We start from the raw sequence: 27,325 nt of genomic DNA, 5'->3' as shown, positions 1-27,325 counted from the left end.
TACCCCATCTTGCCCACATGCAGGCACAGCCACTTGGCAAGGCATAATGAAAACACAAAACTAGCCTGACCTGTGGTGGCGCAGTGGATAAAAGCATAGACTTAGAACACTGAGGTCACTGGTTTGAAACCCTGGGCTTGCCTGGGCAAGGCACATATGGGAGGTGATGCTTCCTGCTCCTCCTCCCTTCTTTTTCTCTCTCTGAAAAAATAAGTGAAGCCTTAAAAAAATTTTTTTAAACTGATTTGTTTTTATTCAATGAAAAAAAAAATAAGTAAACTACAACAACATAAAGGAGAGAATAAATATTGTCAGTTTCTTTCAGCAACGATGGTATGAATTTACCAAAGCTGGCTTAATTTTCATTTAGTGGGGTTTTTTTATTTATTCATTTTAGAAAGGGGAGCAGGGGGAGGAAGAGAGAGGGAGAGAGAATAAGGGGGGAGGAACAGGAAGCATCAACTCCCATATGTGCCTTGACTGGGCAAGCCCAGGGTTTTGGACCAACAACCTCAGTATTCCAGGTCAACACTATCCACTGCGCCATCACAGGTCAGGCCCGACTTAATTTTCAAATGTAAATCCTAAAAGGATAGACTATGGATTTAACAGATCTTAATATTTTACACAATAAGCAAAACAAAACCATAAAATTTTCAGATTAGGTCTACTAAGTTGGATATATCAAGGGATAATTCCAACACAAAAAGGCATGACAGCAGAGTCCAAGGGACATGGCTTCCTTTTCCAGCTTTTCTTCTTCCTAGCGAGATAAACTCTGACAAGTCACTTCATCCCTCTTAACCTCAGAACCTTCACTTATAAGTTAGGTACTTAATTAGCAAATACCTGTAAATTATAAAGTACTATATAAATTAAGAGACAAATCGATATTTTCCATCAGGGCTCATTTTGCTTGTTTTTCAGTCAATTGCTTACCTTCAACTGAACTTCCTCTGAAGTCAATTGTCCTAAAGAATCAAACAAAAAGCTATTACTTACTATAAATAATACTTCAAGCCCTGGCCGGTTGGCTCAGTGGTAGAGCGTCGGCCTGGCATGCAGGAGTCCCCGGTTTGATTCCCGGCCAGGGCACACAGGAGAAGCGCCCATCTGCTTCTCCACCCCTCCCTCTCTCCTTCCTCTCTGTCTCTCTCTTCCCCTCCTGCAGCCAAGACTCCACTGGAGCAAAGATAGCCCAGGCGCTGGGGATGGCTCTGTGGCCTCTGCCTCAGGCGCTAGAATGGCTCTGGTTGCAACAGAACATTGCCCCCTGGTGGGCATGCCAGGTGGATCTGGGTTGGGCACATGTGGGAGTCTGTCTGACTGCCTCCCCGTTTCCAGCTTCAGAAAAATATAAATAAATAAATAAATAAATAAATAAATAAATAAAACTTTAGTTTTTGTCACAGTCTTAAATTTCATTAAAAGCAAAGATGTAGTTTCTACCCAGAAGCCACCACATATTATTGAAATCTCAATTAATTGCATCTCCACTAGAGATTGAGTTGTCACTATTAATTACATAACTACTCCCATTAGTGCCAGCAATGTCCTGCATTTCTGTAGCATTCATGTAAAAAGGAAAAATAGAGTCCTTTTCATTGTTCATTATTTAAAACCTACACTGTTCAACCTAGTTGGAATGGGTCAATCAAAAACAATTGTTACATATTCTCCACAAATTATAAAACTTCCACACCCCCAAGGCATCATTTCAAATATCTGCCAAAGCAAATCTTCCATGAACATTTGGCTGCCTCAAGCAAATGACAATAGGATTTTAAGATTGTTTCTAGTTGGCCCTCTGAATCTGTACAACTAAAACCAATAGCAATATTTATTGATAGCTAAATATGGGTATACTAAGGCACACAGGTGGGGCTACTAACTGCATTTTGTAGAATGAATTTTCAGAATAGAAAATAAAATATATAAAAATATACTTACGACAAGGGAAAAAGTAACATATTATAACTTGAAGCAACTATGAAAACCCTCTTCAAAGAACTGAGGTAAAATCTTACCCTTACTACATTGAGGAATATTTACTGTAATTTCAGGATCATTCTTCAAACTGAATGACACATTTTTTCTTGGTGTTTTTGCTAATTCTGAAGCTGTAAACAGAAGAAATTCATATTATATATATAATACCTTTTAAAGGACAATAATAGATTGTCCATTATTTCACTCACATAAATTCTTTTAAAAATCTACCTATTATCTCTTTAAAAAAAAAAAAAAAGAAGAGAGAAAATATAGTTGAATTTGTGTAAATTAAAGCCACTTACTTACTCAAACTCTTTCTAGCCTATCTTAAAATTGACCCAAGATACTTAGAGTCCCCATAAAAGCACTGGCTTCTTTTTTTTCCTTAACCTTCTTGGTCTCTGTATCACTCAATAGAGATTTTTGGGGGTTTTTCAGCGAGAGAGAGAGAAAAAGAGAGAGACAGAGACAGACAGGCAGTACAGGAGACAAATGAGAAACATCAATTCCTTGTTGCAGCACATTAGTTGTTCATTGATTGCTTTCTCATATGTGCCTTGACCAGGGAGCTCCAGCCAAGCCAGTGACCCCTTGCTCAAACTAATGATCTTGGGTTCAAGCCAGAGACCTTGGACTTCAAGCCAGTGTACATGGAGTCATGTCTATGATTCCACGCTGAAGCAGGCAACCCGGTGCTCAAGCTGGTGAGCCTGTCTCAAGACAGCAACCTCAGGGTTTTGAACATGTGTCCTCAGCATCACAGGCCAACACTCCATCTGCTGCACCATTGCCTAGTCAGGCTCACTAGTATTTTTTTAATCGTTCTTTGAAATTATTTTTCCATTTGGGTTCAATAACATTAACCTGGTCCCCTGGCTACTGTTGGTAGTTAGTCCATCTCTTTTTCACTGTCCTCATCCTCCCCAACAGTCTACCTGTAGGTATGCCTAAAGCTCAGGCCTTAGCCTTCCAACTACACTTGAACAATATACCATTTTTGGATAAATGCTGCTGATCCACAGGCTAGGAAAAAAACTTCACATCAAAAAGCCACAAGGTACAAAGTAAGTTAAGTGAGATCATTTTGGTTTTTTATGGAAATAAAAAACCATCAGCCGCCCTGGCCGGTTGGCTCAGCGGTAGAGCGTCGGCCTAGCGTGCGGAGGACCCGGGTTCGATTCCCGGCCAGGGCACACAGGAGAAGCGCCCATTTGCTTCTCCACCCCTCCGCCGCGCTTTCCCTCTCTGTCTCTCTCTTCCCCTCCCGCAGCCAAGGCTCCATTGGAGCAAAGGTGGCCCGGGCGCTGGGGATGGCTCTGTGGCCTCTGCCCCAGGCGCTAGAGTGGCTCTGGTCGCAACATGGCGACGCCCAGGATGGGCAGAGCGTCGCCCCCTGGTGGGCAGAGCGTCGCCCCTGGTGGGCGTGCCGGGTGGATCCTGGTCGGGCGCATGCGGGAGTCTGTCTGACTGTCTCTCCCTGTTTCCAGCTTCAGAAAAATGAAAAAAAAAAACAAAAAACAAAAAAACACATCAGCCCTGGCCAGTTGGCTCAGCGGTAGAGAATTGGCCCAGCGTGTAGAAGTCCCGGGTTCAATCCCCAGTCAGGGCACACAGGAGAAGCACCCATCTGCTTCCCCACCCTTCCCCCTCTCCTTCCTCTCTGTCTCTCTCTTCCCTTCCCGCAGCCAAGGCTCCATGGGAGCAAAGTTGGTCTGGGTGCTGAGGACGGCTCCATGGCCTCCGCCTCAGGCACTGAGGATGGCTCCAGTCACAGCGGAGCAACACTCTGGTGGGCGTGCCAGGTGGATCCCGGTCAGGCACATGCAGGAGTCTCTCTGTCTGCCTCCCCACTTCTCACTTCAGAAGAATTTTAAAAAAAAATTCTCTATCTGCTTTAAAATAATTATTAAACAACAGAAAAAATCAAAAAAGAAAGAAATGGAAGAGTTGAAGAGGAAAAAGAATAAGAGTCATTCATGTATAGTTATTTATTGACTCTAATAATAAAAATTAGAAGAACATAAACTTGCATGTCTTTTATTTTTCTAAAAATTCATTTGTATTGTATTTTTCACAACTGGTCTCCAACATATTGGAAATGTTAAAGTATAATTCCTCTTTGCCTTATGATAGTTTCTCATCAGGTTATTATCTGATCCTTTTTAACCAATCTATTTTCAATTTCCCTAAGGTTATCTTTCTCCAAGTTGTTTGAACTCACCATCCTTTCTACTTAGTATTTCTGCCTTTACTCTTTTGTTTGCATTTATTTACTCCTCCTAGACATGTCTATATTTACAAAGCCTTCCAATCTATTCTGTGATCTATTTCTAGCCCTATATCATGGTTAGCTCAATTATTTTAATCATCATTTATACTCAGGGTAATATATGATTTTCTGTAAGATGAAAAGTTATTTTAAAAATATTAAGGCTTTCAGGCCCTGGCCAGTTGGCTCAGCAGTAGGGCGTCAACCCAGTGTGTGGAAGTCCCGGATTCAATTACCAGTCAGGGCACACAGGATAGGTGATCATCTCCTTTCCCCAACCACCCCTTTACTCTTTCTTCACCTCCCACAGCCATGGCTTAACTGATTCAAGCGCATCAGCCCCAGGAGATAAGGATGGCTCTGTAGAGACTCCACCTGAGGTGCTAAAACTAGCTTGGTTACAAATGGCCCCAGATGGGCAGAGCATCGGCCCAGACAGGGCTTGCCAGGTAGATCCCCTGTCAGGACACATTTGGGAGTTTGTCTCTGTAACTTCCCTACTCTCACTTAAAAAAAAAAAGTTTAAGGCGTTCAGCCCTGACTGGTGTTGCAGTGGATAGTGTCCTTCTGGGGTACCAATCACCAGCTGGATCCTGGGGTTGCTGGCTCAAACCTGAAGTCACAGGTTCAAGCCTCGGTTAGTCAGGGCACATATGAGAAGTAATCAATGGCACAACTAAGTGGAACAAATGAGTTGATGATTCTCTCTTCCTCTCTCAAATCAATGGGAAAGAAAATATTAAGGCATTCTGTTTTATTGATATATTTAGATATAAACACAATCAGCACTAATGCTTATAAGTAAAAGAAACTCTTTGAAGAGCATCACAACTGAACAGAGGTCCTAACTAAACTCAAATTTTGGAAATCAAAGTAAGTCTCAAATTATCCAGAAAATTATCTTTTCATGACTACATTTTTTTCAGACATGATGATGGAAACGCACTACATAACAATGTTTCCTGCAGCACATACCAATATAAGATATATCATTATGGTTATGTGCATGTTGATGATCCACTTGGATCACTTCTCCATGTTGGAGAACTTCTACCTGATTACTCCTCTGGGATTTCATTCTTTTTACTGTTAGTTCTCCTCTTTCTCCAATGTTCTTTGTCCTGCTTCACTCTCCTCAGGCTTCATTTTGGTCTTGGTGTCTAACTGATCCTCCCTCTCATAATTACATTAGCATTTCTTCTCTGGTTTCTCAGAGCATATACAGAATTCAGTTATTTTTACAGATTGAAAAACTTTTATCTTAATGCAGATTAAAAAAAACACATAAAAAAACAAACAAGAAACACATCAATTAATGTAAATTATTGTACGTACAATGTTAGGTTCAAATGAATGGTGTATTTAATATTACATCTTTCAAAAAAACTGAATTTTGCAAATGACTAAATCATATTATTTTCAGAAACAGGTCTTATAATTACTTCTTATAGGTTTCTCATCAGTGCCAACACTAAATAAGAGTGCTTTCTGCTTGACCTTGAGCATTTACATTGGCTAGAATGACTGCATAAAAATATACCATTTAAGAAATCTGCCTGACCAGGTGGTGGCGCAGTGGATAGAGCATTGGACTGGGATGCGGAGGACCCAGGTTCGAGACCCCGAGGTCGCCAACTTGAGCACGGGCTCATTTGGTTTCAGCAAAGCTCACCAGCTGGGACCCAAGGTCGCTGGCTCGAGCAAGGGTTACTTGGTCTGCTGAAGGCCCCCGCTCAAGGCACATATGAGAAAGCAATCAATGAACACCTGGGGTGTTGCAACAAAAAGCTGATGATTGATGCTTCTCGTCTCTCTCTGTTCCTGTCTGTCCCTATCTCTGACTCTCTCTCTGTCTCTGAAAAAAAAAAATCTATGTTGCTGCTTTATAATTATAAATAAGTCCTTTCATACATCCATTATACTCTATTGCTCTTTATTCTTTAGTATTCCCAAACTTTCATATGGGCCACCTTAATTTTCAAGGTGCTTTCACATGCTATTTTCTTTCCTCAAAGCTTTCAAAAGTGATAACTACTCATACCACAAAATCCCAAAATGGTGCCATTTGAATTTTTTAAAAGAATTAAATTGTCAGTTTAATTTTAATGTTATATGTAATTTATTATAGTCTAATTCTCTGAAAATCAGTTATTCATGTGTAACTGATATTAAGTGGTAATTTGGTTAAAAAAATATTAGAACAGTTCATTCCCAACAATTCTATATAAAGTTTTCTATAATACAAACAATATTTTTCTATATATATGTAAAAGTCTTATGTAATACTTAAAGTCTTCAGATACGCCTATGTATCTTAAGTCACTCATTTACATAACAAAAACTTATTAAGAACCTATGCTAGCTGTTGTAGGAAGAAAAGGAAGACAACGTTCCTACTTTTAAGAAGCTTAGAACCTAGCTGAGAACAGAAGACATCTGAGCATGAAAAAATAAAAACCAATGACTTTTTAAGCATGCATGATAACATAAGATATAAAATGACATCTCTCATCAATTTTTTAAGGAATACAATAGAGAATGTGATTAAACGTACCTTCTTAGAAAAAGTGAATAGTGATTACAAATATGATATAAATAAAAATATCAACATACCTAATTTAGCCATCTTTTTAGGGTGTTTCCTATTCTGAAAAGAATAAACTTTATTCCCACCAATGGTAGCAGTGCCGTGTTTCAAGGATTCTGAAAGAGAAAATACTAAATGAGTTTATGAACAACACCATTTAACAAAAAAAAAAAAAAAGATAAATTTTAACTAAAAAGATTTGTACCCATCACTGCCTTACACAAAGATCTATCTAACACATGCCTGACCAGGCGGTGGCGCAGTGGACAGAGCGTCGAACTGGGATGCGGAAAAACCCAGGTTCGAGACCCCGAGGTCGCCAGCTTGAATGCGGGCTCATCTGGATTGAGCAAAAAGCTAACCAGCTTGAGCCCAAGGTCGCTGGCTCAAGTAAGGGGTTACTCGGTCTGCTGAAGGCCCACGGTCAAGGCACATATGAGAAAGCAATCAATGAACAACCAAGGTATCGCAACGAAAAACTGATGATTGATGCTTCTCATCTCTCTCTGTTCCTGTCTATCTATCCCTCTCTCTGACTCTCTCTCTCTGTCTCTGTAAAAAAAAAAAAAAATTCTAACACATATTTATACATAAAATATTTAAAAGTACACAACAGACCATGATAACCCTGGGCTTGCCTAGTCAAGGCACGTATGGGAAGCAACTACTACAAGCTGATGTTTCCTGATCCACCCAACCCCTCTTTATCTCTCTTCTCTCTAAAAACCAATAAATGCAATCTTAAAAAAAAAGGTCCATTAAAAAAACCCTCCAGACTAAAATATCTATTCAGCCTGACAGGCGGTGGTGCAGTGGATAGAGCATCAGACTGGGACGTTGCGGACCCATGTTTGAAACCCCGAGGTCATTGGCTTGAGAATGGGCTCACCAGCTTGAGCACGGGGTCTTTGCCTTGAGCCCAAAGGTCTCTGAGCTTAAATCCCAAGATCGCTGGTTTGAGCCCACCACGGTCACTGGCTTGAGCAAGGGGTCATTCACTCTGCTGTAGCCCCCGGGTCAAGGCATATATGAGAAAGCAATCAATGGACAATTAAGGAGACTAAGGAGACTCAACGAAAAATTGATCCTTCTCATCTCTCTCCCTTCCTGTCTATCTCTGTCGCCAAAAAAAACCATTTACTTTTTAATTTCATGGACAGGGGTGATTAGGAGAAAATGTTTTAAAAGGCTCCTTAGAAGCTAATTTTAAAAAAGAGGAGATTGAAAAACATTGCTCTAGGCAAAATTTCCCAACCAGTCTTCAGAAATTAAAGGCATAGGTTACTAGTGTGCTGACTGGCCTTTGAGGATGCCAGTCAGGACCTGCAGGGTGGGTGAGGATAAGAGTCAAAAGCCCTAGGGCAGTGGTCCCCAACCTTTTTTGGGCCACAGACCAGTTTAAAGTCAGAAAATATTTTCACGGACTGGCCTTTAGAGTGGGACGGATAAATGTATCATCGAGACAAGCATCAAGAGTGAGTCTTAGACGGATATAACAGAAGGACTCTGGTCATTTTTTAAAAATAAAACATCATTCAGACTTAAATATAAGTAAAACAGAAATAATGTAAGTTATTTATTCTTTCTCTGCGGACCGGTACCAAATGGCCTACAGACTGGTACCGGTCCGCGACCCGGGGCTTGGGGACCACTGCCCTAGGGCACTTGTCCCCAGTCTGGAGCATTCTCCACTTGTTCCAGTATGCTTTCAAATATTATTTGCTGTGAATGCTGTTAGGTGGAAAAGGTTGAAAATTCTAAGTTTCTACTCCAAATATAGTAAGAAAACATTTTAAGAAAATATTTAAATATATATATATATTGCTTTCAATATCCTTAGCTCTAGTATAATAGGTGGTCAAGAATCCAAAGCTCAGCCCTGGCTGGGTAGCTCTGTGGATAGTGTTGTCTGAGGATGCGGGTTCAACACCTGGTCAGGTCACATACAAGAAGAAAATAATGAGTGGACAACTAAGTGACGATGCTTCTTTTTTCTCTCTCTCCTTTCCTCTCTCTCAAATCAATGGAAAATCAATAAAAAAAAAAAAGAATCCAAAGTTCTATTTGTAATACGTCCTAAAAATGTTAACTCTCTATTGGAACACTTTTTAGATTCTCCACCTTGCCCAGTCAGTAATCCTGAGGGACAATAGTCATTTTATGCATCAAGTCACTTAACACTGGGAACAAAAGTAGAAGCATTGACTCAAGACGTGAGAAAAAAGTTAGGAGTACTCATGATGGCAATTTATAAGCCACATATGAGTAAAAAAATATGTACATGAGGGAGACAGACTAGGAGATCCATGAAAGTAAAGTCTCTCAGTTGTTGTTTTTTTTGTTTGTATTTTGTGGGGGTTTTTTTGCATTTTTCTGAAGCTGGAAACAGGGAGAGACAGTCAGACAGACTCCCGCATGCGCCCGACCGGGATCCACCCGGCATGCCCCCCCAGGGGACGATGCTCTGCCCATCCTGGGCGTCGCCATGTTGCAACCAGAGCCACTCTAGCGCCTGAGGCAGAGGCCACAGAGCCATCCCCAGCGCCCGGGCCATCTTTGCTCCAATGGAGCCTTGGCTGCGGGAGGGGAAGAGAGAGACAGAGAGGAAGGCGCAGCGGAGGAGTGGAGAAGCAAATGGGCGCTTCTCCTGTGTGCCCTGGCCAGGAATCGAACCCAGGTCCTCCGCACACTAGACCAACGCTCTACCGCTGAGCTGGCCTTTTGTTTGTTTGTTTTTACAGAGGCAGAGATAGACAGGGACAGACAGACAGGAACGGAGAGAGATGAGAAGCATCAATCATTAGTTTTTTTTCGTTGCGCGTTGCGACTTCTTAGTTGTTCATTGATTGCTTTCTCATATGTGCCTTGACTATGGGCCTTCAGCAGACCGAGTAACCCCTTGCTGGAGCCAGCGACCTTGGGTCCAAGCCGGTGAGCTTTTTACTCAAGCCAGATGAGCCCACACTCAAGCTGGAGACCTCGGGGTCTCGAACCTGGGTCCTTCCGCATCCCAGTCTGATGCTCTATCCACTGTGCCACCACCTGGTCGGGCTCAAACCTAAAAACTTTTAAATATAATTTGGCAGGAATCTGACATATATTAGTTGGAATGACATTATTTCTTGGAATATTCCTTCTAACTCTTTCTATAAAAAAGATCAAGGTAATAATTTGAAATGATTTCAAATTAGTTAAAAATATAAATATCTTAAAAATAACTTACTTCCAGCCTTTTCAACTGTAGAGAAAAAATCTGAAGCAATGCTTTCCTCATGAGAAATATGTTAAGCCTGACCAGGCAGTGGCATAGTGGATAGAGCGTTGGACTGGGATGCTGAGGACCCAGGTTCGAGACCCAGACGTCGCCAGCTTGAGTGTGGGCTCATCTGGTTTGAGTAAAAGCCCACCAGCTTGGACCCAAGGTCACTGGCTCGAGCAAGGGGTTACTCAGTCTGCTGAAGGCCCGTGGTCAAGGCACATATGAGAGAGCGATCAATAAACAACTAAGGTGTCCCAATGCGCAAAGAAAAACTAATGATTGATGCTTCTCATCTCTCCGTTCCTGTCTGTCTATCCCTGTCTATCCCTCTCTCTGACTCTGTCTCTGTAAAAAATAAAAAAATAAAAAAATAAAAAATAAATTAAAAAGAAATATGTTAATATAGTACAATACATGAAAAGTTTTGGAGATGGATGGTGGTGATGGTAGCACAATATTTTGAATATATTTAACACAACTGAACTATACTCTTAAAAATGGTAAAGAGTCCTGGCCAGGTAGCTCAGCTGGTTAAAACATCGTCCCTATACATCAAGGTTGAGGCTTAGATCCCCAGTCAGAGCACATACAAGAATCAACCAATGAATGCATGAATAAATAAATGTTTCTCTTTCTCTCTCTCAAATTAAAAAAAAAATGGTAAAGATGTCAAATGTTATGTTATGTCAGGGGTAGGGAACCTTTTTGGCTGAGAGAGCCATGAACGTCACATATTTTAAAATGTAATTCTATGAGAGCCATATAATATGTTTAACACTAAATACAAGTAAATGTGTGCATTTTATGTAAGAAGACTACCACTTTTAAAGTACAGTAAGTCTCTGAATTCTTTTTAATAACGTTGTTATACTGTTGCTAACCAATGATGAATAAAGTACTTCTTACCATTAATGCAACTTCTGGTGCTGCATGGTTTTGCTGATGGCTTTGTAGTCTGGTTGATACGGGGTGAAGTTAAACTTCATCCAGGCGTTGAGACTTCCATCCGTTAAATGTGATTGTAGGTTGGTCTTAACGTTCTTTAGATGTGAGAAAGACTGCTCACATGCATATGTAGAGCCAAACATTGTCAGTACAGCAATACTCACACATTGCAGTGTGTAGTATGTGATGTGAAGCCCATTCCAAGTTTTGACAATCAGCTGGTCCGCGGGTTGAAGTTTTGTCATTTCTCCCCACTTGTGTTTGCTCACCAACTCTGCTTGCTGTCGTGCAAGTCTTTCCAAATTTTCATTCAGTGACTTGAACTTATTCACCCACATGTCTGAGGCCTTTAGGTCAGCAGCTTGTAGCTCAAAATTTCTGACAGAGACACCGGGATGTAACTCAGGTTGGCGCTGTCCACTGCACACTCGTGTGGATGGGTGATGAACTTAAAAAGACAAGTTCACTTATAAAATTCTCCAAAGCGCGCTTTAAATGACTGCAGGAGATTAGATGTGAAGCCTGTTAGCTGCTGGAAATCAAGATGTTGAGCAGGGTCACTTGCTGTGCATGCATCTTTAAACTCTCCCAGTTTTTCAAAGTGTAGTAAACGACCTGTCCTGTTTCAATGTCAGCGATGAAGAGTTCCAGTTTGTTTTCAAATGCAAACACTGCTTGTTGAAGGGATAAGACTGTCTTTCCAACACCTTGCATTTTCACATTGAGCTGGTTCAGATGTTCAGTCATGTCCACGAGATAGTAGAACTTCAGGAGCCACTCAGTGTTAGCTAAGTCAGGACGCTCGATGTTTTTCATTTCAAGAAAAGTCCAGATTTCGCTCAGACAAGCCACGAAACGGCTGAGCACCTTCCCTCTTGACAATGCACATTGCTGTGCAGAAGCAGACCAGGATTATTCCCAACTTCTTCCAGCAGTGTTTTAAACTGGCGATCATTTAAAGCTCGGGTAACAATAAAGTGACCACCCAGTGACATCACCTCACCAAGCTGCTCGCCACACATCTGAGCACAAAGCGCCTCCTGATGTAAGATGCAGTGAAAACTTAGGATGGGTCTCTTTTCATGTTCATGAAGAGCGCTACAAATCCTGTTTTTCCCCACCATGCACGGAGCACCATCAGTACACACTGAAATAAGTTTATCCATCGGTAGATTGTTTTTCTTTAGTGAACTCAGTGAAAGACTTGAATAAATCCTCCCCTCTTGTTGTCTCTTTCATAGACAAAACAGCAAGACCTTCCTCACGTAGTGTGTCACCGACAGCATACCTTGCGATCACGCTGAACTGGGATAAATGGTTTACGTCTGTTGACTCATCCAAAGCAAGAGAAAATGTTCTTCATTTGTGTTGCCTCAATCTGATTTGCCATCATGATGGTCGATTGTGAACAGTTCTTGCTGACAGAGGCATGTCTTTTATTCATTTATCTTGTCTTTATCCAAAAAGTCGTCAAAAAGTTCAAAACATCAAGCATGAATGTTTTGGCATACTCCCATCAGTGAATGGCTTTCCATTTCTCACAATTGCTAAAGCACCAGCAAAGCTAGCCGAATTCCAGTCACCTTGTTGGGTCCAAACACGGAGTTGCTGCTGACTAGCTTTTTAACATGCTTTCTTCCTGCTGTCCGCCGCTGGATATTTCGATGTAAATGTAGTATGGCGTGTGTTGAAGTGCGACTTTAAATTTGACCATTTCATCGATGCAATTTTATCATTGCATATTAGACATACTGCAGAACCTGCTCTTTGCACAAAGGCGAATTCCTCTGTCCACTCCTGCTGAAAAGTACGATACTCATCTTTTTTTCTTTTAGCCATCTTCTTCGTCAGAAGGGTTTCTGCAATTAGCTAGCTGACTACTTGATTAAAAGGAGGGAAGTTTACTTCCTGACCTCACAACAACCTGTGTACATTACACATTATCCAATAAAAATTTGGTGTTGTCCTGGAGGATAGCTGTGATTGGCTCCAGCCACCCGCAACCATGAACATGAACGGTAGGAAATGAATGGATTGTAATACATGAGAATGTTTTATATTTTTAACGTTATTATTTTTCTTATTAAAGATTTGTCTGTGAGCCGATGCAGCCATCAAAAGAGCCACATCTGGCTTGTGAGCCATAGGTTCCCGACCCCTGCGTTATGTGTATTTACAGTAAAAAAAAAATAATTTGGAAAAAATAATATGGTATACCATCGCCTAATCTACCAGACTACTTTTATGTATACTGCAAAGCAATTTGGCTATTTAGAAATAAACATTCCCCCTTGCTTCCCAAGTACCTTGAACATCTCGTCCTAAAATTTCCACACAGTTCTCATTTTTTAAGACTTCTTGGCCATCCTCCTCCAAATCATATTCTGGCTTCTTTATTACTTTTTTTGTGCTGACTAAAAGTTGAGGTCGCTCCTTTTTTAATTTAGCCCCTATAAGAACATTCGAAGCATTAGAACATGACAGGTATAAATTCCTTCTAAACTTTACATTTAATAAAGTAAATAAATTGTACTACTTATATTAGCATTACCAAAAAATGGAAAAAATTCAGTGTTTCTCTTTGATTAAAGTAGACCACTCTTATACAGTTTATATAACTAAGTATCAAAAAAATCCAAAAAACTTAAAAGTATATTTTTTGGGAGCATTTGAGATCTTGCTCCCTGGCATATGTCCTCAGTTTGACTCAAATAAACTCTTATAAAAATAAAAAATAGGCTCTGGCCGGTTGGGTCAGTGGTAGAGCGTCGGCCTGGCGTGCAGAAGTCCCGGGTTTGATTCCCGGCCAGGGCATACAGGAGAAGCGCCCATCTGCTTCTCCACCCCTCCCCCTCTCCTTCCTCTCTGTCTCTCTCTTCCCCTCCCACAGCAGAGACTCCACTGGAGCAAAGATGGCCCGGGCGCTGGGGATGGCTCCTCAGCCTCTGCCCCAGGTGCTAGAGTGGCTCTGGTCGCAACAGAGCGACGCCCCGGATGGGCAGAGCATCGCCCCCTGGTGGGCAGAGCGTCGCCCCCCTGGTGGGTGTGCTGGGTGGATCCCGGTCGGGAACATGCAGGAGTCTGTCTGACTGTCTCTCCCCGTTTCTGGCTTCAGAAAAATACAGAAAATATATATATATATATATAAAAGTGTATATTTTTGGGTGTCAAAATAACTACCTATTCCACTCACAATGGATAGTTATTTACTAACACTACTGAGCATTTCATATTACATAAGGCTTATTTTTAATTTCCAATAAAGTTTGAAAAGAGGAAACTAAAAGTTTTTATTTACAGTCTTACTAGATCAAATACTGTATACTTTATTTTCAAAATAGGTTAAATTAGTTTAAAAAGTTGAATAATCCATAACCATTACAAAGGTATCTTCAACTGTACGAACATTTAGTACCTTCTTCTCTATCAAGAATGTGGTAAAGAACATCATCATCTCCCACAAACCGAACTTTCAGTATCCTGTCTTCCTTTAATTCCAGCTTATTCATCATTGCCAACCTAAACGAAAGCAATAAAGTACTCAAAAGTGATGAAAAATTCGTATCAACAGCCAAATAAACATTCACATAATGAATACATGTAAAAGTATATACGATTTTAAAGTCATTTTAAGTATGAAAAATGTATTATGCATTATTATGTTTTTTATAATTATTTATTTGAAAAATAAAAGAAGAGGTGTCTGAGATTTGGAAAGAGCCAAATATAATCAAGGCAACTAAAATGTAGTAGCAGGAAAACCCTCTGTCTATATAAAAAGCTGTAACCAATCTATAGAACATTACCACAAAGGGAATGGTTAATACCTGAGAGTTTAGAAAAGGTGCAACCAAACAAAGAATATGGTTTGGTGGATCTTAATTTCTGCTCACTAGAAAGATCTAGTCCATTTGAAGAAGATCTGTGTACTTCACTGCTGTACCAAGCCTGGATCAGTAACCCTCTTCCCTTTACTATTACTTTCCTTTACTATTACTGCATGCTGACCAAACAATTTTACAAATATAAATGGCTTTCTAGGTATCTTGGTAACTAAATAGTAAGCATAAGTCTTTCCAATACTTCATAGTCAGTTTTTCACTGAACAAACATGAATTTGGCAAGCAAAAGATTAATCCATTCTGGCTACTCTGACAAAATTAGCTTCACAGATTAGTGGTAGTCAACCTGGTCCCTACTGCCCACAAGTGGGCGTTCCAGCTTTCATGGTGGGTGGTAGCGGAGCAACCAACATATAAATAAAATAGATTTAACTATAGTAAGTTGTTTTATAAAGATTTATTCTGCCAAACTTAGCAAAAATCGACATAAAGTACTTGGTAAGTAATTGTTATTATATGCTTTAACTTGCTGTAACTCTGCTTTATAAATTTTATAAAATAAAGTTACTTGCCTACTTTATAAATCACCATTACTGTGGAACCGGTAGGCTGTTAGAAAATTTTAATACTAATAGAGATACAAAAGTGGGTGGTAGGTATAAAAAGGTTGACTACCCCTGTTCATAGATGATTCCAACTATCTGCCAGCTAATCAGTTTACCCAAAACTCTCTTATAAATCCTATTTTTACCTTTTCTCCTAAAAAGAGGAACTATTGACTGTACTCCTCATGGGTCAATTATTTGCATGTGGTTAACCTACTAAATGTTATAACTAGCACTTAAATGACTTGTCTTAGTTTTCATTTACCTTTAAAGGTACTACACATTCTGCAGTTGGAAAATTCAAGTGAAGTCCCCTGTAATTGGAAAAAAATAGCTCAGTCAGCATCAGCTAATAGGAAAAGAAAAGCAACCACAGAAGGTCATGAGTTTTAACAAGATAAATACATAAATAAATGAAGTTCTGATAAAGCCAAAGGTATTATAATAGCATAGTAAAGAGTAAAATGACCACTACCATTTAACCAGGAAACCTTAGAAACTGGGAAGATCTGGATTGGGAGGTGGATAAAGAAAGGAAGCCAAAATTTGACCACTTACTACATAGTTTTGAATATTCTATATGTATTTTCATCTACCCCTCACAACAATTCTACTAGGTTTATACTTTGTGTACAGTGATAACACTTCATCTAGACTGACCAGTGGTGGTGCAGTGGATAGGGATCAACCCGGCACACTGACGTCCCAGGATCAAAACCCTGAGGTCACCAGCTTGAGCATGAAGTGCCCGCCTTGAGGGTTTGAGCACGGGATCACTGACATGACCCCATGGTCACTGGCTCAGCTGGAGCTGCCCCCACAAGGCAGTTATGAGAAGCAATCAATGAATAACTAAGTGCCACTACAAGCTGATGCTTCTCATCTCTCTGTCTCTCTCAAAAAATAAAATAAAAAAGATAATACTTCATCTATAATTTATATGACCATTGCCAGTGTAATATACCCTTTTGAACCATCTTATTTTATTCATTTACTTTTTTAAAATTCATTTTGAGAGAGGAGACAGTGAAAGAGAAAGGGGGAGGAGCAGAAAGCATCAACTCCCATATGTGCCTTGAGTAGGCAAGCCAGGGCTTTGAATCAGCGACCTCAGCATTCCAGGTTGATGCTTGACCCATTGCACCACCGCAGGTCAGGCTTGAGCCAACTTTTTAGTGTGACAGTGCTTATTATAGAGAAAAAGTTTAACACATCTACGTGACATTTGTATACAATAAACTATTTCTTTGTATCTGTAAAAAATAAAGTTTCTTTGAGGAACTGTTTTAGGCAGTTTTATGTACACCAGCTCATTGAACGCTCAGATTCACTGAAGTAAAATATATATAATTCCCGCCTATTTATAGATGAGTAAACTGAGTTAAATAATAAAATTGCTCAAATTCACGCTATTAGAAAGTATGTTAAGACTGAAATCCGCATTTCCGGTTAGGCGCCAACGGAGCGAGGTGAAGCGGGTGGACGCCGAGTTTCCTGGATTTCCTTTGTGTAGACAGCTCTACTGCAAAGATGGTGAATGTGCCTAAAACGCGAAGGACATTCTGTAAGAAGTGTGGAAAGCATCAGCCTCACAAAGTGACCCAGTATAAGAAGGGGAAGGATTCCCTGTATGCCCAGGGAAAGAGGCGCTATGATCGGAAGCAGAGTGGCTACGGCGGGCAGACCAAGCCAATTTTCCGGAAGAAGGCCAAAACCACAAAGAAGATTGTGCTGAGGCTTGAATGTGTTGAGCCCAACTGCAGATCCAAGAGGATGCTGGCCATTAAGAGATGCAAGCATTTTGAATTGGGAGGCGATAAGAAGAGAAAGGGCCAAGTGATCCAGTTCTAAGCTCTGGGACTTTTATTTTTGAGAGGAAAATGTTGAAGCTGTAGAAAAATTACCTGTATGAAAATAAATGCAGTGAGATTTCCAAAAAAAAAAAAGACTGAAATCCAAGTTTGACTAATTACAAAGTCTCTGATCATTCCATTACATGACACATTTCTCCCACCACTAAAAACAAATTTGTTATCCAAAATGCTTGTTTTGATCTGCAAACTATTCAATATATGTTAATCATTTTCCCATATGGCAGTTCAAATGTCCAAAGACATCTAAAGATGCTTTAGGTTTCCAGTTCATTAAGTTAACCATCACTAGTTCTACTACGCATACTTTTATTTTTTGTATTTTTCCGAAGTTAGAAGAGGGGAGGCAGTCAGACAGACTCCTGCATGCACCAGACCAGGATCCACCCGGCATGCCCACCAGTGGGCGATGCTCTGCCTAATTGGCGCATTGCTCTGTTGAGGCTGGAGCCATTCTAGCGCCTGAGGCAGAGGCCATAGAGCCATCCTCAGCGCCTGGGCCAACTTTGCTCCAATGGAGCCTTGGCTACAGGAGGGGGAGAGACAGAAAGGAAGAAGAGGGGGAAGGGTGGAGAAGCAGATGGGTGCTTCTATGTGCCCTAACTAGGAATCGAATCCAGGACTTCCACACACTGGGCCAATGCTCTACCACTGAGCCAACCAGCCAGGGCTATACTGCGCATACTTTTAAGAGTATGATCAGATTCAGCATAATCTATGTTGCTTTAAATTGTAATACTGTGGCCTGACCAGGTGATGGCACAGTGAATAGAGTGTCTTCCTGGATGCTGAGGACTCAGGTTTGAAATCCTGAGATTGCAGGCTTGAGTGCAGGCTCACCAGCTTGAGCACAGGATCACTGGTGTGAGTCTGGGTTCACAACATGAGCCCAAAGGTCACTGGCTTGAGCCCAAGGTTGCTGCCTTGAGCAAGGGGTCACTGGCTCAGCTGGAGCCTCGCCCCCCCAGTGAAGGTACATGAGAAAGCAATCAATGAACTAAGGTGTAGCAACAAGTTGATGCTTCTCATCTCTCTGTTTCTTCCTGTCTGTCACTCTCTCTCTTAAAGAAAATAAACTGTAATGCTGTGTTCTACAAAGGATTTGAAGCAATGACAATACGCAGATAGATACTGACAGGGAGTCTGAATCAGGGAAAATATAAAGAAAAGCAGAAAATAAAATACGAAGAATTTTGAGCTTTAAGCTTCCTGACAATCAAAGTGAAAATGGAGAAAAGGTCAATTACATGAATCTCATTAAGTTCAGAAGTCCCTCCAGAAGAGAAAAAATTATAAGAAAAATTTAAAAACAAGTATCTAGATGTTAAGCCAGTATCCAAGGCCACCATCACAGCCGCCTGGCCTATGCAGGTTCACATTAGATTTGGGCAGATGGTAATGAAACAACAGAGCCACGAACTGATGGGCTATTATCTTTAATCCTAGCTTGCACCTGGTGGGCAAGTAAAAACACACAGTGGGCTCCAAAACCCACTCATTCAGCGCTCACAAAGCTACTGACTTATCTGACTTTCCTAGAATCAAAGGTTTCTAGCTCACCAGCCTTATTCACCTCTGTTTCCCATTTCCTTCCTTCTCTCTGCACAAACTGGCTTCTCACTTAGCACTCCACCATCTTGGCTGCTTCTCCTGGCCTCCTCCACATGGCCTTTCTCTGCTCTGCTCTCTAATGCTAATCTCAGGAACCGAGAGAGCAAGCTCCTGTTCTGCCCCCATTTTATAGTGCAGAAATCAAAACCTTTAATGCAATATACAAAATAGGGAAGTCTCTAATACAAAGTCACTTATCGAAGGCATGATAGGATTGTACCACCCCACATCAAAAAGGGTGGGAAAGGCTTAGTCCTAAAACCAAGCCCTAGGCTACAAGGATCCTGCCTGCCCATAGCCCACCCCCAACATACATTAATATCAACTGGGCAACAGGCTTCCATGGGGGCAGCGCCATCTTTAACAAAGTGAGCATAATATATTTTATCTGCCCAACACTAGACAATTGAATACTGTCCTATGCTATTTTCCTATCGTACTTTACAGAAGAAATGTCCAGACAGAGGCCATCTAACTTGGTGTTGTTTGTAGCCAAATCCACTTACATGGTTTTTCCAGATTTTTAAGGCATCTATTATATAACACAGAATCACCAAAGTGAAGAAAATTCTATAAAGACCTTGAAAGAAACCTCTCCTTCCTTTTTCTACAAGAATTTCTGGAGAAAAAAACAAACAAACCGTCTGACTAGGCGGTAGCGCAGTGGATAGAGCGTCGGACTGGGATGTGGAGGACCCAGGTTCGAGACCCCGAGGTCGCCAGCTTGAGCGCGGGCTCATCTGGTTTGAGCAAAAAGCTCACCAGCTTGGACCCAAAATCGCTGGCTCGATCAAGGGGTTACTCGGTCTGCTGAAGGCCCATGGTCAAGGCACATATGAGAAGGCAATCAATGAACAACTAAGGTGTTGCAACGAAAAACTGATGATGGATGCTTCTCATCTCTTTCTGTTCCTGTCTGTCTGTCCCTGTCTATCCATCTCTCTGACTCTCACTCTGTCTCTGAAATAAATAAATAAATAAATAAATAAATAAATAAAAATAAATAAAAATTAAAAAAAAACCCACCACCTGAGAATCACAATAAAATGTAATAAAATGCACTGTCTTGTGCTGCGGACCAGCGTGGCTAGAAATTCTGGGTCTTGAGTGAGAACGGTGTGGAATTAAAATAGACTCATCAAGAAAAGATGATGGGATCAGGAGGCCTCTTCAATGCTGATGGCAACATATGAGCGCCCCATAGCCCCAGTTTGCTTTATTATATAGCCATATGCAAATAAGGAAGTCCTTGATACAGTCACACATCTGAGGCAAAAACAGGAAGTTTCCTAAGGCATAAACAGGAATCCCCCAACCATGCAAAAGTGAAATCAACCAACATCTGAACAAAGAGTGAGAGGAAGGGCATGTAAATAGTTTCCAGCAACTTAAGCAAGAGAGCAAATACTCAGCTTCATAGCCATCATGGAGGTGGGTGGGGAGACCTTAGCCTTTTGCTAAGCCTTGAATTTACAAAGGCTTTTTGCCACTTGCAGTCTACCAGTCTTGAGTGTTGTTGTTTTTTTTATTTTTATTGATTGATTTGCCTGAGAGAAACATAAATTTGTTGTTCCACTTATTTATGTATTCATTGGTAGAATCTTGTATGTGCCTTGACAGGACATCAAACCAGCATCCGTGGCGTATTGGGAAGATGCTCTAACCCAGTGGTCCCCAACCTTTTTTGGGCCATGGACAGGTTTAATGTCAGAAAATATTTTCACGGACTGGCCTTTAGGGAGGGACGGATAAATGTATCACGTGACTGAGATGAGCATCAAGAGTGAGTCTTAGACGGATGTGACAGAAGGAATCTGGTCATTTTTTAAAAATAAAACATCATTCAGACTTAAATATAAATAAAACAGAAATAATGTAAGTTATTTATTCTTTCTCTGCGGACCAGTACCAAGTGGCCCACAGACCGGTACCGGTCCACGGCCTGGGGGTTGGAGACCACTGCTCTAACCAACTGAGCTCCCGGACCAGCCTGCTAATTTTTAAGTGGACTCCTTTCAAAGAGTTAACTGTTGTAAGGTACCAAAAGCTACAAAATTAATATTAATATTTTAGGAAGCTTAAAAAGCATTTTATTGATTTGGGCTGGACCTGCAGAGAGATTTTGTAAATGATCTTTGTACTTGTGTGATTAGCATAAAACCAAGATGGTCGATAGCATTGTATTATAAATGAGTAGAGGAAGGAGATTTGGATTCTCTGACCTTCCTCCACACCTGTAAGGAAGCGAGTGAATAGCTAGCCAGGTGTAGGGAGAGAAAAATTAAATTAAACCTTTTCTTAAATTAATGGGCCATTTACAGGCATTTGTCCCCATGGAAACCACCTCTCCCCTCCGGAAAGCATGTAGTTAATGTATATATCTCTGGACAAAGGAATAGCAAATGAATATTAGAAAATATAGGAATATCTTTTAATATGTAAAGTGACATTTTTACCACTGTGTTGTTACCTTGTTAGTTTTAATGTGTAGAAGCATCTTTTTGTGAATCCTATAGACAAGTTATAAACTTGCTAATGAATTGTGTCCCATCCCCTCTCCCTTTCATCCTTTTCACAAACCTGTGTAGTGTAGGTGAAAACAAAGGTTATAAGCTTATGCCTTGATATCAGGCTTTTTCCCCGCCCATGTATAATTAAGGGTATATAACCAGCCCCTAGAATATTATAGATGCACACGATATGGGACAGCAGCCCCGTGTAAGCTATATGCGGCTGGCATATTTAATAAATTTCCTCTTTTAATAAAACTCTTCAAAATTTACCTGGACTCAGTGTTTCTACGAAAACCCGTGGAATTGTGGATTGGGTACTTAACAACAAAGCAAGGCAATAAATACAGCAGCACCAAATGAGTGTTAAAACTGCAACCCACTCGCCCTGGCCGGTTGGCTCAGCAGTAGAGCGTTGGCCTGGCATGTGGGGGACCTGGGTTCGATTCCCGGCCAGGGCACATAGGAGAAGCGCCCATCTGCTTCCTTCTCCACCCCGCCCCCCTCCTTCCTCTCTGTCTCTCCCTTCCCCTCCCGCAGCCAAGACTCCATTGGAGCAAAGATGGCCCGGGCGCTGCTGGGGATGGCTCCTTGGCCTCTGCCCCAGGCGCTAGAGTGGCTCTGGTCGCAGCAGAACAATGTCCCAGAGGGGCAGAGCGTCGCCCCTGGTGGGCGTGCCGGGTGGATCCTGGTCGGGCGCATGCGGGAGTCTGTCTGACTCTCTCTCCCCGTTTCCAGCTTCAGAAAAATACAAAAAACAAACAAACAAAAAAAACTGCAACCCACTCCTTTAAGAGCAAATAAAGAATTTGCTGCAAAATTTAAGAACACAGCCTGACTGGGCGGTGGCGCAGTGGATAGAGCATCGGACTGGAATTCAGAGGACCCAGGTTTGAGACTCCGAGGTCACCAACTTCAGCGCGGGCTCATCTGGTTTGAGCAAAGCTCACCAGCTTGGCCCCAAGGTCGCTGGCTCAAGCAAGGGGTTACTCGGTCTGCTGTAGCCCCACAGTCAAGGCACATATGAAAAAGCAATCAATGAACAACTAAGGTGTCACAACGAAAAACTAATGATTGATGCTTCTCATCTCTCTCCATTCCTGTCTCTCGTCTCTATCTATCCCTCTCTCTGACTCTGTCTCTGTAAAAAAAAAATTTTAAAGGAAATTTAAGAACACAATCCCTTTGTGTGTGTGTGTGTGTGTGTGTGTGTCAGAGACAGAGGGATTATTAAATGAAATCATGTGTTTGGCATATGAAAATGCTAATTAAATGTTCCCTATTATGGGTATTTTTACTTTAAACTTCAACTTAATCATGCAGATCTCTTGTACTTCTCTATATCACATCTAACTAACAGAAAAAGTGATGAATCAACGATGAATACAAAACTGTCCGTTTATCGTCTGTTGCCATTACACCAAGGTGTACATTACACCATGCTACCTTTCTTCTGATAACAATTTAACTAGGGAAAGGTGTGTGATGGTTCTACTGGGATTTTGGCTGGAAACCGACAATACATCAACATCCTTTTAACTTAAAAAGTTCTACCAAAGGAACCTGGCTTAGCAACATTTTACAACCAAGTGTTGTTCCAGGGTGACTGTTCAGTTAGGATTCATTTGGTACTTCTAGACTGGGTAAGGGTTTTGCTCCAGGGCAGGGGTTGGGAACCCAAGGCTCGTGAGCCAGATGTGGCTCTTTTGATGGCTGCATCTGGTTCGCAGACAAATCTTTAATAAAAATTATAATGTTAAAATATATAAAACATTCTCATGTATTACAACCCATTCATTTCCTACCTCTTATGTTCATGGTTGCAGGTGGCTGGAGCCAATCACAGCTGTCCTCCTGCACCAAATTTTTATTGGATAATGTAATGCTTGACATACACGGGTCGTTGTATGGCTCTCACGGAATTACATTTTAAAATATGTGGCATTCATGGCTCTCTCAGCCAAAAAGGTTCCCGACCCCTGCTCCAGGGGTAGCTCTGGAACGAAATCTCTTCCTCTTCAGCCCTAAAGGTGCCTGCTCCTCTCCCAGGACACTGTAATTCGTTCGTTATAGATAACTATCTTTACAATCACAAGGTTCCTGATGTCGGGAAACAGGCATGCTGGTAACAGGAGTCCCTTGCCCATAAGTCCTGTCACTGCTGGAGAGACAGGAAAACGGTCTGTCCAGAGCGCGCCTGTCACCCCAAGATGTATTTACCGACTTCGGCCTGGGCCTTGCGTCGCTGACTAGTTGGCTGCGCTACGGCATTCTTGGGTCCTCACGACCGCGGGGCTCGGGGGACAGCCTGGGGAGGAAAAAGGGGGAGACGGAGCGACCCTGCTCCGAGTGCCGAGGGGAAGCCCGAGGACACGCGCTCCCGGTAGACGGCGGGGCTGGACGCACCGTGACTCACCTCAAATCTCCTAGCTCAGGAGAGGGAGGCGGGCTCCGCGGGAGCCCCACCACGCACCGCTAGTTCTCCTCCAGGCGCGGCTCCGGCCGCCTAGCGTCAGTCTGGCGTTCCTGCTGGGGTCGTCGCAGGGAAGGCGGCTTCCGCCGAGGGGGAAGGCCAAATTCTAAATGGTGCCGGAGCCGGTCACAAAGTAGCAGGGTCGCAAGATCGAGCGCCAAATACCTGGGCCCTGGCGGGGGACGGGAACCCTACTATGCACACCGAATCTCCCGCCCTGCTCAGGGGGCGGAGCCCAGGGAAACCAATAGAAAGCGGGGTCGGCCGAGAGCGATGGCTCTGCGGGCCACCCGACGCCAACTTGCGAGTCCCGCCCACCAAGAAACGTGAAGAAAACAAATCCCAGGGCGCTGAGTTTGGGACTTTCCGCTTCCGGGGAAGTGAGAAGCCGTTGATTGGTTAGGAGGCTGTTTGTTGATGTGTAACGTTCTGAGCGGTTTTTTTCTACCTTGAGGGAATCTTAAAAGTCTTCATTTGTTTTTCTAGATACTTTCTCTTGAAGAAAAATATAATGGGAATGAATTCATGTTCTTTTTTGTTTAAACTTTTACCTATTTTGGCGTGAAAGGTGGGATCCCGCGTATCTCAAAGGTTAGAAATAAGGAGGAGGGAAGACAGTACTCTATAAAGAGGAGAATTAGTGCGGGGGCACTCAATATGGAGATATGGTGAGATTGCTAATGGAATGAATAGACAGGAAAAACGGAATGATCAGAAATGGGAAGAGATAATGAAGAAGGGGAATGAACCTGCTGAGACAGTATTACCCACTAACAGAAAGCCAATATATTTGGATTCATTCATTCAAAACAAAACTGCAGAGTCGCCTGTGAGGAATAGAGTGAAGAAGTAGAGTCACTATAGTCATGCTGCTATATTGTAATCAAGTACTGTAGGTTGAGGTATGAGGAAACAGTTCCATTCTTACTTTTAATTAGCCTGGGCACTCGAACTTTCCAGTCCCCTGGCAATGCCTGGATATACAGCAAACCTCTTTATAACCCTCTGATTTCTCCCTTAAGGACTCAGGAAAAGATGTTCTCATATTTAGACCACTTGACTGTTATCCAGACCATCAGTTATTTAAAAGATTACTATCTTGGACCAATCCAGAGGCTGAGAAAGTAGAACTCATTCTTCTCAAATGTATTGTATTGTTTTGGGTTTTTTTGCGAGAGAAAAATGAGAAGCATCAACTCATAGTTGCAGCACCTTAGTTCACTGATTGCTTTCTCATATGTGCCTTGTGTGTGTGTGTGTGTGGGGGGGTGCTCTCGCTGAGCCAGTAACCGCTTGCACAAGCCAGCAACCTTGGGCTCAAGCCAGCAACAGTGGGGTCATGTCTATGATCCCACACTCAAGCCTGAGACCATCAGGCTGGTGAGCCTGTGCCTATTGACTTCAGTTTCCAACCTGGATCCTCAGTGTCCCAGGTTAATGCTCTATTCACTGCACCACCACCTGGCCAGGCAAGTGTAGTTTTACTATAAGAACTCAGGTTTTCTTTCTTCTTTGGGTCTGGGTATTGGCCTAGTTGTGCTTCTGATTTGCAAACCCTAGAACACTAGAATAAAAAAATCTTTTGAGAGCTGGGGACAGTGAAACAAGGAAAGGTCTAGGATAGAAGCAACAGGAAGAAGCCTACGTGGGACTGCTTTGACTCTAGAAATGTTATGGGAAAGAAGTGAGCCAAGGTGGGGCTGCTGTCAGCTCACTGGAAAGTCTGAGAAAAGGAGGTTTGAAGACAGGTTCAGTGGGTTAGCTCAGATGAACTGCCATTGCCCATTGCTCTCCTGGTTGCAAGTCCCAGGGGGACCCTTAGGGTTTAGGATAAAGGAAATTAAAAGTTCATGTCCAAGAAGGGGCATGGGAGTGCTGCACTGGTGGGTTTTATTTTATTTATTTATTTATTTTTAGAGAAAGAGGGAAAGAGAGACAGAAACATCAATCTGTTCCTGTATGTGCTCTGACTTGGGAATCAAACCAGCAACCTCTGTGCTTCCAGACAACGCTCTAACCAACCTAGCTATCCAGCCAGGGCAATCTTGAGTGTCTTTTAAAATTTCTCTTTTGTGGCCTGACCAGGCAGTGGCGCAAATGGATAGTGTCAGACTGGGACACGGAGGACCCAGGTTTCAAAATCCAAGATCACTGGCTTGAGCACAGGCTCATCTGTTTTGAGCAAGGCTCACCAGCTTGAGCCCAGGGTTGCTGGCTTGAGCAAAGGGTCACATGCTCTGTTGTAGCCCCCTAGCCAAGGCACATATGAGAAAAGCAATCAATGAACAACTGAGGAGCTGCAACAAAGAATTGATGCTTCTCATCTCTCTCCCGTGTCAGTCTGTCCTCTCTCTCTCTGTCACAAAAAATAAGTAAACAAAATCTCTCTTTTGTGGGTGAGACTCATAGGGGAGGGTGTCAGAAGAATATTCATCAGCTTTCTAGGTACATTCTTCATTATGTTGATTCATCAAAGTGAGCATATAGGAGAGTTTGAGATTACTCTCTAGTTAGCTTTCCTGGTAACTTTTATCTTGGGTCTGCTTGGCTCTAACCAGGTTTTTATTAGTTCCCCTGACTTCATCAATCCTTGGATTTGACTGGCACAAATAGCATTAATTGGGTCTCTGTCCTTTAGCTCCCTGACCAGGGTGATTTAAGTTATTCTCTGGTCATGGAGGAGAGGTATAAACCATTTGCTCTCAAGTGTCCTGGGTTAGGAAAGATAAAGCCTTGGATTCGTTATATGGCTGTAAATTGGTCAAATTGTTAGGCCTTGTTTAATGATCTTGTATCAGTTTCCTTATTCTACTTGCCCAGGAATTTTGCTTTTTACTATCCTGCCTCAGTATTAATCAAGCATTGAAGTAATGCATTGTCTTTAAAGTGTTTAAACAGTGTCTGGCACATTCTATCACCCAATAAATGGTAGTTGTTATTATCTAATTCAAATGGAAAAGTAATCTTTGAACTATAAAATATTGTGACCTGGGCCACAGTTATGTATGTGTGGAGGAGGATCTTATCAATATTCACTATTTTATTGGAATATCTTAATGACTTTCCCTTTTGTATTTTTATATTTTCTATCGTTTTCAAAATGAACAAGTATTAAATTTTTAAATTGTTTTTTATTTCCCCTTGAGAAACATTGATTTGTTGTTCCACTTATTTATGCATTCAGTGGTTGATTTATTTTTTCCAAATTATAAGCTAAAGTTTATTTAGAAAGTTACAGGTAGTAGAAGTGAGCCAGCTAGGCTGTGTGGGCTCAGGAAGCAAGTTACAGGGGCAGAAGGGCCCTTGGAGCTTAGGAGAAAGGCAAAGGTACCCTGTGTGGGGTGGGGTGGGGGGGTAGGGT

General features: G+C 41.8%; 2 protein-coding genes across 4 annotated transcripts in view; one reads left to right on the top strand and one right to left on the bottom strand.

Annotated features, from left to right (window-relative positions):
- The window catches only part of ORC2 (origin recognition complex subunit 2), a 56,099-nt gene extending 31,927 nt beyond the window's left edge, over positions 1-24,172 (bottom strand). Inside the window, exons 1-8 of one of the 3 annotated variants that reach the window (XM_066280833.1) lie at positions 23,908-24,172; positions 23,712-23,799; positions 15,765-15,813; positions 14,468-14,571; positions 13,359-13,502; positions 6,875-6,964; positions 2,028-2,120; positions 940-971 (exon numbers count right to left, since the gene is read on the bottom strand). In XM_066280833.1, the coding sequence (XP_066136930.1) occupies positions 940-971; positions 2,028-2,120; positions 6,875-6,964; positions 13,359-13,502; positions 14,468-14,564 (456 nt within the window). In that variant the 5' untranslated portion in view covers positions 14,565-14,571; positions 15,765-15,813; positions 23,712-23,799; positions 23,908-24,172. Of the gene's footprint in view, positions 1-939; positions 972-2,027; positions 2,121-6,874; positions 6,965-13,358; positions 13,503-14,467; positions 14,572-15,764; positions 15,814-23,296; positions 23,329-23,711; positions 23,800-23,907 lie in introns of those variants that run through there. The other 2 variants (XM_066280832.1, XM_066280834.1) reach the window with 2 other exon arrangements.
- LOC136337936 (large ribosomal subunit protein eL42) lies at positions 16,946-17,445 on the top strand. Its single transcript, XM_066279860.1, has one exon. The coding sequence runs from the start codon at positions 17,030-17,032 to the stop codon at positions 17,348-17,350; it is 321 nt and encodes a 106-aa protein (XP_066135957.1). The 5' UTR covers positions 16,946-17,029; the 3' UTR covers positions 17,351-17,445.
- Positions 24,173-27,325: the final 3,153 nt, after the last annotated feature.

Source organism: Saccopteryx bilineata, chromosome 5 (genome assembly GCF_036850765.1).
Source record: "Saccopteryx bilineata isolate mSacBil1 chromosome 5, mSacBil1_pri_phased_curated, whole genome shotgun sequence".
NCBI lineage: Eukaryota > Metazoa > Chordata > Mammalia > Chiroptera > Emballonuridae > Saccopteryx > Saccopteryx bilineata.
This window is presented reverse-complemented; position numbering and strand designations above follow the sequence as displayed.